At 32.2% G+C, this 13,190-nt stretch overlaps 1 protein-coding gene across 15 annotated transcripts in view; it reads right to left on the bottom strand.

The window, feature by feature from the left end:
* Smr (nuclear receptor corepressor smrter) overlaps positions 1–13,190 on the bottom strand; it is a 59,542-nt gene that overhangs the window by 27,416 nt on the left and 18,936 nt on the right. For 13 of the 15 annotated variants that reach the window (XM_072003782.1, XM_072003793.1, XM_072003794.1 and 10 more), the window contains 7 exons: positions 8,305–8,917; positions 6,152–6,610; positions 5,161–5,466; positions 4,359–4,778; positions 3,566–3,922; positions 2,950–3,425; positions 178–302 (listed from right to left, as the gene is read on the bottom strand). In XM_072003782.1, the coding sequence (XP_071859883.1) occupies positions 178–302; positions 2,950–3,425; positions 3,566–3,922; positions 4,359–4,778; positions 5,161–5,466; positions 6,152–6,610; positions 8,305–8,917 (2,756 nt within the window). The remainder of the gene's footprint in view (positions 1–177; positions 303–2,949; positions 3,426–3,565; positions 3,923–4,358; positions 4,779–5,160; positions 5,467–6,151; positions 6,611–8,304; positions 8,918–13,190) is intronic. The other 2 variants (XM_072003792.1, XM_072003798.1) reach the window with 1 other exon arrangement.

The raw sequence follows: 13,190 nt of genomic DNA, 5'->3' as shown, positions 1-13,190 counted from the left end.
AAATAAGAAATGAAGAAAAACGATATAAATGTTTATTAAACATAGACAAAAATCAAATCACACCGATTTAAACATTTAAATACGATAATAACATTTAAATGTTTGTGATAACGTTGCAGTGATGTACCATGAAAGATGGGCAAAGCAAACTGGTAAGATATATTTAACGAAACTTACCAATGGTGTCCATCGATTGGGCTTCCTCGTCGCTGGTTTCCATAGGGTTGGCATGATTATCTTTCTTCTTTTCTTTTATCCTGCTCGCGGTTACCACGCTTCCACCATCGCTGTTGTTTGCTTCCCTGCAACACAATTTCTGCTCATTAATATCTTTCAAATTTAACAATGTACTGTTCCTATCAATTTTATAACAATAAATCCAAGGATAAAAAACCTATTAGTTGTTATTTACTACTCATTTAATAAAACCTTTTTCAACAATTTTCTAAAACATTCCTATTAAAAATTTCAATATCCCTGCCTATAATTTATGTTAAATCTTATATTTTTTATTTATATTTGTTATGTTAAATTTTATGTGTACTCATTTCTATTGTAGGTATATTCGTCACATTAATCCAACGAAGGCTGAATCATTACTGTTATAAGCCTAGAATATTTTATTTTATAACGATAAACGAACAGTCAGTTAAAAAAGTCTTTTGTCCATTAACTAAATTTATTTAATAGGGAAAATAGTTCATGTAAATGTAATTTAAAGAGAAACCAACTTGAAATTGAATTAATTGAATTAACCCTTTGTCTGTGCAAGGATTTAGGAAGAAAACAAAGAAGATGGTATATAAAAAAATATTTTACGTATATGGCCCAATAAAATTCAAAAAGCCCAATACAATTAAAAAAAAATAGAGAGAATTATTCATCCATACAGTATGAATACAATTACTGCAAGGTTAATAAAACACTCTGTACATCATTTCTAAACGAACGAGGGAAGTAAACATTCTGGTCTTCACGCGGTTCGGAATCAGATTTTCAACGATCGACTCCATTTCGATGATGAATGCCTACGCAAACATAATCCACTAACCAGTAACCATTGATTAGCATTACAATCTGCTAATAACTACCCTACCTTCCCTCTCAAACCTCCATTTTACCACCACCTTCTATTTCCCCCTATCTATCCTCCATTCAACTCAAACCCTCTCTATTCCTCCTCCTATTCCGCTTCAGCGATTTATTTGTATTCTTTTTCGTTTCTTTCATTTTCCGAGAATTATAATTCCATTGATGGATACCATTAAATTAATTTTTATCGTCAGAAATTTTACTGTAAAACTTGATGAACGAAGAGTGGAAATTGCGATCTGAAAAACGATTTAAAAACGGATGAAGATTAAATTGCTTCTGCGTATGGACAATTTTAATATTCGTTGTGATTATTAAAAAATTATTTGTTCATTTTATTGAAATTATGAATAAATAGAATTGTTGTAGAAACAATTTTTTGATACTAGACAATTTTTAGTAAATCAATACCAGTATTTATTATATTTATATATAAAATATATAATTTTTTTTGCAGATCATAGATACATATAGAGTGAACAAACTAAAATTTTTTTTATTAAAAAAGTAAAAAGAGTGAAAGGCTTACTTATTTTCAACACAAATTTGGACGAATACCTCCTTCAATTATTTTTTAACATTTTAAAAATTGTAAGTAATGATTGGTTAGTAAAAACTGCGTGATTTTATATCAATTGCAATTTCTAAAGTGATTTTGTGCTAAAGTTGTGCTTCCAATTTATCAGCCTCGCAGAAAAATTAGAAATGTTTAATTCTAACAAATTCTTAAAAGTGTAACAAAAATTCAATTGTAAGAATCTTTATCTAAAAATTTTTTAATTGAAATTAATGTGAACTTGCAATGTATTTTCATTAAATTAAATAATTCATAATTATTAAATTTAAATATCCTAAATCCTAATACAAGTGTGTGCAAATATTCATACATTATTAAATATACATTACCAAAGGCAAAAATAGTAACTACAATCTGGTTGCAACAATTTTTAAAAAGAAAAACCATGAAAGTTAAGAATGAAATTTATGTGATATATACAGCTACATTTATGACTGCAAGAGAACTTCCTTTAGTATATTTTGATATTAACTTTAATATTAGCATCTTGGCACAAGTGATGCAATTTATCAAAACAGTATGCTGTTTTATAGGTAGAGGAATACATGTAATATATACATCTTGAAAACGACCTACATACATCACAGAAGTTCGAAACATAGACTAGACTAAAGATAGGTAAAGATATATAAAATAATCTATACAATACTACAAATCATTACTAATACTCTAAAAATCTAGGAGCTAGTACCAAGCTAGGATGCATAAGTTAGTTCAAAGATTAAATATATGAAATATTTTCTCATAAAGGAGAAATTTTTTCTCATATCCACGATAATACTTCTAAGATTAATACTTAAAGATTATAATGATAGATAATTAACATTATTTATATTACTAATAATCAATGTAAATTATAACAATCCATAAAGATACGTCCAACCAATTATTTAGCCAGCCAACCAAATATAAAAAGAAATGGTTATTAGTCCTGGTAAGCGATTTTGCGTATACATTTACAACTAAAATATCGATTATGTCAATATTCTAGTTACCAAACAGTAAATTAAATATGACCACTGTTTATCTCATTCCTTCTGTAGGTAAGACGAAAATCACAGTAACTATTATACTACAAAATGTATATGTGATCTCAAGTGTGTGTTAAACTTACGTAGTATTAATTTAAAAAATCTATGTTTGAAATACTTACAAATTCATTGAAGAATTAACAAAGCATGCTACTTCCATTTATACAACCCCACGATATGATATAGATATATATTTAATATTTTCTACAAGTTAAATTAGAAATATTTATAAGAAATGATATTACGTACATTATTTTGACGTCTTTTCCTGACACCATTTCAGAACTTAATTGAGGCTCCTCTTTCACTTCGACTTTAATAAGGTGCGACTCCTTCGATTCCATTTTACTTTCTTTGTTTTCTTTATTGATTTCCCTATTATCCTTCGCGCTTGTTGTCGTCGACGACGCCGCGACAGACGATGTCGTGGTGCTCAACACGGATGTCGTTGTAGCTGTCGTTGATGTTATTACAGAGTCCGTCGTTAAACATATACTCGACGTTGATGAATTTAAAGGAGTCGTCGAAGTGGTCGCTATTGTTGTTGCAACAGTAGTTGATACACTTGACGTAGTCGTAGTCGTCGTCGTCGTTGTACTTGATGTCCCTGCTGAACTATTTTGAGGATTCTCTTGTGTTTTTTGCTGTTGCTCACGTTGCAACCTTGTTGTCACACCTGTAGTTAAAATGTCTAGATTTCCAATACTTGAACTGCTATTATTTACCTGAAAAAGAAAACAATTATACGGTTAATAATTGTTATAGAATTAACATTATTGCGTATTAATTAATTAAATGTATTTATACAATTGTCAAAGAATATCTATGTAAAAATGCCTTTAAATTTAATTACAATTAAACTCACTTTATTATTAGGATTATTTCGAGAGCTACGTGTTCGTTGCCGCGACTTTCGCAAGAGCTGCTTATAATTTTCTGCTTTTTTAGTGAGGTAGTAATGATGCACGCAATCTGGAACGGACTTATGTTCTAAAGATTGAGCTATCGTCCCAAAGTTCTTAGGATGTTGTAGATATTTTTCTTTAAATAATTCGTGCTCCACAGAACTCCATACGTTGATTAACTTTCGTTCACTGTGAAGAGCCTCTAATTCTTCCGGCTGAAGAAGACCATTTCGATTTTGAAATGCGATTCGTCTCTGCTTTGTATCCAACAATAATGGAGGTATTACTGCGTACGAGCGCATCTTTTTATCTTCCATCTACAACCAGAACCAATTTTAGAAATTGTTATTATACATTGAATTTTTTAAACAATAAGTACATTACAAAAGTTCATATACCAAATGGATTATTGGCATTATGAATTTATCGATTGTTGGTGATAGTATAAAAAGACCATACAATTTTATAACTTTTAGATTATTTGTCATAATATTATTGAATTAAGATAGAAAATTTTCGAAGAGATTTGATTCGAAAAAGAATGTTATTTTTTAAATCTAAACCTTAATATTGCCAGGAATATAATCAGAATGTTAGTACATAAATCGCAAATCGGTAAATATGATCTACCCATTTGTGATGATGAAGTATTTTTGTAAACAATAATTTTGTAGATTTCTTTTTAACCTTGGTAACTTTTAACCTATGAACTTTGTTCCTTAATTTCCTTTTCCTAATTATGCAATAATATACCTCTTGTTCTTGAAGGCCGTCCATAATTTCCTCCAAATCAGCTTCACTCTTGATACGTGCACCGACTCTATTAAAACGCTCTTTGTCTTCCCTTTGTTTCCGCAATTCTGGGAACACTTTCTCGAAGAATTCGCGATTCTTCGCTTCTTTTGACTTCCTTTTCTGCGTTGCTTCCAATCGCTCTACTTTACGATGCCACTCTTGTACCAAAATAGCATACGTTTGTGACTGCTGTCGATGGAGAGATGCGCGTTCAGCGTGTTCTCGGCGAAGCCTCACTATAAGCCTTGCTCTCATACACGTTTGATGTTTTGTTCGATTTTCTTGATACACGCTTGTATCTGATGGCTGATTGTACAAAGGTAGTTCCACTTTTGGACCTAGCCTCTCTAAAAGTCTGTGAGCTTCTTCTGCCTTCCTCTGTAATTAACGTATGATTTCATTCAACCGATGAAAAACTAGATTATTTCTTATTTAAAAATATATTCTGTTTAATTCAGTTAACTCGTCTTGCCAATATTAAATGAAACATACTTTATTTCTTATACAAACATCAGTATAGCACAAGTACGGATTAAAACAGCTGTTTCATTGTTAAGAGTAAGAACCAAACGATATATTCATTCTTTCCTTAAATGTATAATTAGTACACATTTACGATGAATCATCTCGTTTTATTCAATGAGAAATCATTTTCAAATAACGAGTTAACTCATTTTTCTCACTTAATAGATTAATTTGGTAGAATGTAAAACCTACATTACACATGTTGAATTAAACAAAATTTGAATTAATATCTTACCCTATTCTCAGCATAAATTTTTTGTGCCAAAGACTGATGCTTTGGTTGCTGAGACTGTTCCTCAACCTGTCGTTTAAGTCCGCTAGCTTCTAGAGGTTTATTAGCTGTCTCTTCCAATTCCTTTAACTTTTTCCGAAGCTTATTTATCTGAGACTCCCTTTTTGCAATTTCTCTGTCAACCTTGGAGATTTGCTGTAGAAGATCATCCTTGGTGCTTCTGAACTGCGCATCTTCTTGCGTATTCGGTTCCGGAAGCGTAGGTGAAATCGCTTCAGTTTGAGGTGTATACGCTTCTGTTGCCGGCTGCTTCAAACAAAAATTATTCATATATTATAATATCCCATAAAATGAAAATTTAGGAATGGAAAAATTATTGATCCAGAGAAAATCGAAGGAGAAACAATTACTTGTAAAGGATATTTTCAAAAGAAATGTGAAAGACCTTGACATATTTTGTAGATCTTCTATATATATCTTTTTAATATAGAGACTTTTTAATAAATGTTTTGCATAAGTACTTTGAAAGATACACATACTTAATATTACCTATCTTTTTTGTTAATTCCTGAAACACTATATCATGTCAAGCTTATAATCCTATTGTAATAACAATGAAACAATAACCGAATTCATTAAATGTTGAGAGGTTTTTGTATAACTTTATCAAAGACAAATTCAATGTTTTTCGCATATAACTTTTATCATACAACTATATACTTAATCCTTATACTGTATATTCATTTTCAATTATAGAATCTATAGTGTTGTAACATCAAATACAAATAAGGAATTCTTTACAAAATATACAGACATCATTCAAATGTATATAACGCGACACTCAGCAGGTTAAATACTTGTACCTACATAAATATCGACAATAGAGTTCGCTCAGTAAGTTTCTCAAAGCTATCTCGAAAACAATCTGCTAAGTGTCAAGTTTTTTCACATTTATCCTGAATCATCCTGTGTATCTATGTACCTATGTACCCACCCTAGTGTCTATCCTAAGTGGTTGCTGCAACTGCACCACGTGTTCCTGCTTAACGCAGGGGTCAGCGGGTGACAAACTATGACAGCGAGATTGCGATTGGGACTGCAATTGAATCTGAGTCGGTTGGCTGAGGCGTATCTTCTTGAAGGGCGGCGCCTCTTGCAGATTGGCCATTTCAACGGCCGTACGGTTGCAATACTGATCCGGCTGGACGGGCATCAGGGCTATTCGTGAATTTCTTGCACTGGACACGTGCTGATAATCTGGTGCTGTTGGTGAAGGTGTTGGTGTCACCGAAGCAGGTGGTAAAAGAGATATCCTCGGTCTGTCCCCTCTTCCACCAGCCATACCACTACCTATACCGCTATTCACCGCATATTCGGCTGCAACTACTCCAACACCGACTCCTATTTGCGACAGGGGACTACTGCTCACGCTAATGGCAATCCTCTCGTTCACCTGAAAGATGTCATAATAAATATCTGTCCATTCTTTCGAATCTCATTTTATTTGTCCCCTATCTATTCTGCTCTATCTTTATCTTTATCTTCTTCTCATTTAAGATGTGTATGGTTCTGTTGCTTTTTTCATCGCGCGTTTTATTCAATTTATCTTGTCTAACCTTCTCGGCACGAACCTATTTCAAGAAAATCGATGACCCGGTTCAAGAGGGCAGACGGTAGACCATCGATATACCTACGACACCGCCATACGTTCCTTGCACTCGTATTATGACTAAACTCCACTTTTAGTCGATTCGTCTTTCTTTCTCACGCCTTCTACGTCTTGCTTATACCATGCCTTAGGATCATAATCTGCCACCCAAACAGATAACAGATATGACCTCTTACTAAGCTGTTTATCTGATTCTATCTATATATCGAGTATTGTTCATTTTAGAAAAGTTAATCAAGCATTAATGATTAAATATATGATTCAATTCGAAATCGATTCGAATAAGCAGCTATACTTTTAATAAACTAGGCTTGATTTTTGTACATTCTTTCTTTTCTTTTTTTAGATAACAGAAGTATAACATACAGGGGATATAATTATTCTCTTATACATGTTCATATACTCTGACTTATTCATAGTTCTTATATTCAATGTTACATAGTATACCTCTATTATTACTATATATTGTAATAGACATCCCAAAATAGAAAGTAAGATTTTTAAATCAAACTTAGGCTCATTTACAAATTTTAAACTAAGTTGACAATTTACCACGTAACAATTTGAAAATTGACACAATGTATGTCGAAATTTAAAATCGTTGAAATAAAATGAAACAACATTTACAACGAAGATATTGCTAAAATCATCAAACATAATCTCATCAGAATTCCGCAACTTTGATATCGTCGTAAAATTAATCCAAAACTGCACAACATCCGCGACAAAGAAGATTATATTGCTAGGCAGTGAAAAGAACAAGGGACGGTTAATAGTGGTTGAAAGTCAAGGGCACTGACAGATACAATACGCGTTTCGTGTAACGCGTTTAAAAGATTGGATTAGATGTAATAGATTATTATATATATACAATATATATACAATCAGTCAGCCACAAATAAATGTAATCAATTTCAAATATTCCAGCAAAGTGATTAGTTTGAGCAACTTCTGATTTCATTAATGAAGAAAGTCGAATACATACGTGTATGTAAACTTTTATGATGAACTGTACATGTTAGCCTCCTACATGACTTTCACCTACTAACACTTTTGTCGAAACAATTCAAATTTTTGTGGAAGAAGCAAATAAATCAATGCAAAGGATATTAAATGGGATATATACTTGTCTCAGTACAATCAATTTGTTTATGTATCACCCTTTACAAATAGGATACTCTGTCCTACAATTTCTATTTTATTATTAGGAATATCTTATTAAATTAACATTGATTAAAATTTAATCTTTCATTTCCTATGGTTCTACATATTTACACGCAAGCCTTTAATCGATGGAAAAAATATTTCCCACTGTCTATGAAAAAATGAAGATTTATAATCTGTTATCTAAAACCTGTTAGTGACTCTCTCTCTCTCTATCTCTCTCTCTCTCTCATGTGTAACGAAAGCAACAGAGCAAAAACAAATGAGGGCGCGACCGATTTATCGTGGGATAAATCGAAGAGAAAAATACCTACATTCGTGGTGGCGCCGCGATATCCACCATCTCTTGTGGCATACGTTCCCGAAAGCGATGGTGGTGGTGTTTGACTAACTGTAGGTGGATTGACAGGTGCAGCTGCGGGTGCTGGAACGGGTATTGGAGTCGGTGCCGACGAGGCCGATGTGACCATCGTCGCTACAGCCGGCACCGACGCCGACGTAGGCGTCGACGGGTACGGATGGATATACCGCAGGCTACCAGCCATGGGCACAGCAACGTAACCTCCTGGTGCACCACCCACTGTACCGCTGTTTCCACCACTATTGCTCCCCGCACCGGCGCTGTTATTGGTACCGTTGTTGTTACCATTTCCGGCTGGTGCTACGTTTCCAACGGAACCAGCACCAGCTCCAGCCCCGACGACTCCTGTACCGCTGTTCGCGCCACCGGCGTTGTTAACACCACCACCTCCTCCACCGCTACCGCCGCCACCGATTGAAGGACCTCCGCCACTTCCACTTCCGACTGTCCCCGCTGCTGCTGCTGAAGATGAAGCCGCACCGCCCTGCACATACGTCACTCCTGTTCCTATCGTTCTTGGAGATACAGGGCTGCTGCTCTTGATGTTGACATAACTCTGCGTCGGCCTGCAAACATTCAGAAACCTAAATTACGAGGTTAGACTGGGACAGTGGCATACAAATTAACAATTCATTTTGGAAGATTTATCAGTAGCGACAAAATCTTCGTAATTTTCATATTTTATGTTATATACATGCATATATATTCATATCATTCGAAATTTATTATAAAGGAGCAGAGAAATATATTAACAAATGTATTTGCACAGTGCTGCATTTATTTTGGTACTTATATAGTACAATTAATTAAATTTCCTATTCCACAAGATTGTACAAGATTTTGTATATGTATAAAAGTTCTGAAATTACAAAGATCATTTTTACGATATTTTATACTCAATGCGGTTATTTGCGATACATACACTTACATATATGCTTTGCATTTCTATTGAGAAAATCGTATTAGACACTTCATGTCCCTACAATGGTAACGGTTTCTTCAGATTGTATTTCTTGATATATTATGTACTACTGTAGTGTGCATTATAAGTCAGATATTCTTACGTATCATACAAAACTCGCTAAACAAGCAGCCATTTTAGTATCATAATGAAAATACTTAAAAACATACTTTTTTTTTAAATACTTGTCACTATGTTAATATAAAGAGAAACAACCCATGAAGTGCTTCCCGCTCATTGAAGGATATCTAAGATTTTACTCAATTTTTCTTTATGGGGAAGTAAGTCCTTTGTTTTTAATAAATTATACCAATGATATCAAATTACCTAGTAGACTTTTAAGCTAAATATACCTTTACATAAGAAGATCTCTTAACCAATATACACCAATAATTTTACCTATTATGTACGAACATAAATAAATCCTACTTATGGTCAAATGAACTATCTTTTACAAACAGGTTGTTATACATATACATGTTCTGTATACAATATGTGCATATGTACATACATATGTTGATTATTCAAACCGCAGTATTATATAGACATGTCAAAAAAAGAAGCGTGTTCCATATTTAAAAAAAAATAATATTGAAAAGTTACATACGTGTACAAAATTAGATTTATATGAAAAGATAAACTGTAAGAAATAAATGCATATAAAAATTGACGAATGACGATCAACTAACCAATCGCGTCACGCGGTAAAAATATGCTTCACGTGAAATCAACCATTGGCTATACATATGTATGGCAGAATAGTAGATACACGACCTTTCGACGCTAGTTTGTCACATGTGGCAAAATATACCGCGCATGCGCCATAGTGTATAACGATATGCGATGTCGCAGTATTCCACAGATCATGATTCCGCGTGCCGGTGCATCGGTACCTATTCTCTGTAGAATGACTGCGCATGCGTTGAACATCACAAAGGGTGAATGTGCCTGTCTGCTTTCGTAAGGCGACGTTGCCATATCGTTGAATACATTCGAGGCTTGCCAAGCGTTCTTAGCGTTATTCGTTGGTGGATAATGGTGAACGATCAACCGATGTAGTCTGATATAGCGTTTATAAAGATTTCTTTCCCGAAATTATCTAATATATTTCATACGTTATCAAATATATGATTTTCTTAAATCTTTTCCTGAGAACAGAAGATAAACTAATACATACTCAGAAAACGTAAAAGTAGTTGTTACACATAATCGTAATACGAAATAAAATTATGTGTAATACGCATGTATTCAATAATATATTTGAAAATTACTAAATTAAATTCTTCTATAAATTGATAATTTTATTATTTTATAAATTCTATTATTTGGCATTAACGTTTTGTATACTGTAAACAAAATTGATTATATTTTTTGAAAGAGCATAGTGTGTGCCACAGTAACTAAATGAATATTTCAAATCATTCGGAATTATAGTTTAGTCTTAGCTCACATCCAAGAAATATACATATATTTTCTGCTATTAACAACGATACCCTCTCTTAACTATTTCTATTTGAAAATTTTGTAAACACATATTAATGATATTAGATCTTTCAGGCAAATTACGAAACTATTCACAACATAATGATTCACAAAAAAAAGAACTATGTATTTTTGAATTATCATAAACAATAGCATATACAATAATGTCAAACATATAAATAATTTCAATAATTATTACCCAGTTAGTAGAAGGAAAATTAAACTGCAATGATTGTAAATTAAATTAATAAAAAGACAAAATATAATGTTAAGAAACAATTAATGCTATAAAAACGACTATTATACCACAATATTAGCCCACAGTTATGCACGATATATTTTTCATATTAATGAATCATTCGATCTTTCTTAATTGCTATTTTTTTCTTATATACGAATTTATAATCGTAAATGAATGACGACTTTATGGATTTTCCTAGACTATGAGTTCCCGATGATGTAACGGTCACTGACCCCCTCCTCCCACTTCTAAAATCTTCTCCCTCCCATGTATCACCTACTCTTTTTCCCTTTTATGAATGATGCGCGTGCGATAGAATGTTATGTACGTACATACATAGGTCACGGAGAGAACGATAACATGACATGCACACATAAGTTGTACATATGAACCTATACAGGTTCAATGATGATGAATTTAATACTTAGGTGAGAAATAAAATACCACCTTTGGGAACAAATAACACAGTAATAGATAAGATGTATAAAATTAACTGCTGTCTTCTGTGAATAATTTTCAAATCAATCGTATTTTTCAGGCAATTTCTTAAATTTGAAGGAGAATAACAAAATTAATCTAGCATTTGTATATGTTACAGTTGACTAGATGATAAAAATATATATTTTTCATGTCACTGTTTACATTAGATATAATAGGGATTTTAAAATAATTAAAGAGAAGAAAGACCATAACATGCAGATAAGAAAAGTAATATGATAGGTTAGGGTATAAAACATGGCGGGTACATCTAAAATATGAAAACAAGATAAAAAGCGTCTAAGTACGTATCATATAGCGCCACATACATCATGTCAAAACGAAGCAGAAATTATCACTACACCATTATCACTATTTATCAATAACACATATTCTATATTACATAAAGTTATATCATAAAATACCTATATAAATAAAAGAAATGCAAAGTTGCACCTGCGATAACAAATGTTTTCAATGTATATATATATCTTATGAATTTCATCGCATTTGTATTACCATCGCAAGTAATATACTCAAGACAACAACGATAGAACGATAAAAAGTTATGATTAATTAATTTTTCGACAAAGTGTAGAAATCTTCGAATTTTTAAATAAATCTTTATTTTTAAATATTATATCCATAATTTTCTACATAACCCAATTTTATTAAAGAATTAAGTGTTATATTAAGAAATGTATTCTATTTTTGTTTTCGTCTGAAAGAGAATTGCAGGAAATAGAAATCAACGTAGCCTTGAGCCCCTTCCTCCAATTCTACTTTTCGTTCACGCCTCCGTTAATGTCTCTGATTCTTTCCTCACTTATTTCCTCTCGAAAATATGTCTCTGGTATTTTAATGTAAATTTCTTAGTCAGCGAAATATTCATAAAGTTTGTACAAATATTTATAAGAATGCTATATAACCGCAATATTTTGTTGATAAAATTGATAATGTTTTAAGCTTTCACATTATGAATTTATATATACGTAATTAGATACAACACGTTAATTTTATTTTCCTTTGCTTTTTTTTACCTATTCACAGGTAAAAAAAAAAGTACATTTCCTCTATCACCGCCATCTTTTATTCCCCGTCATGCGACCTACTGTTAGCTTTCTCTTTCCCGTTGAACAAATTCCTACATCTATTACCATTTTCCACCAATTCAAATACAAATGAACAATAAATTATTAGAAAACAGATCGAAATTTTTAACTTGCCAATTTATTTAAGCTATCTATTTAATTAATAACCTCGTATTTTTTCAATGTTATTCATTATATGTAAAATAAAGATTCTAATCAAATATCAAAATCAAACATTGTTTCAAAAACAGATTGTAATAAAGTAAAATTTTTATTTTGTTGTATTTCTATTTCTTACACAAACTATAAGCGACCAGATTCGTAACTCGTAACATAACACATAGTATGTGTAAATGTGTAAATGTGTGTAACATATACATGTACTGCGTTCCTTCGTATTGTTTGGTTCATTTGCACAATCCTCACACCGTACCTAACCTAACTGATTTTCCCGCGTTTTCCATATTATTTATTTTATTCTTTATGTACGTTACTAACTATTCTATGTGAAATTTCTGATACGCGAATTATTGTTAATTAATTAAATTTTGTATGCTAATAGTAAAACTGTAATTACTATGCTAATA

Source organism: Bombus fervidus, chromosome 5 (genome assembly GCF_041682495.2).
Source record: "Bombus fervidus isolate BK054 chromosome 5, iyBomFerv1, whole genome shotgun sequence".
Taxonomy (NCBI): domain Eukaryota; kingdom Metazoa; phylum Arthropoda; class Insecta; order Hymenoptera; family Apidae; genus Bombus; species Bombus fervidus.
The sequence above is the reverse complement of the archived record's forward strand: the minus strand, read 5'-3'. Positions and strand labels throughout refer to the sequence as shown.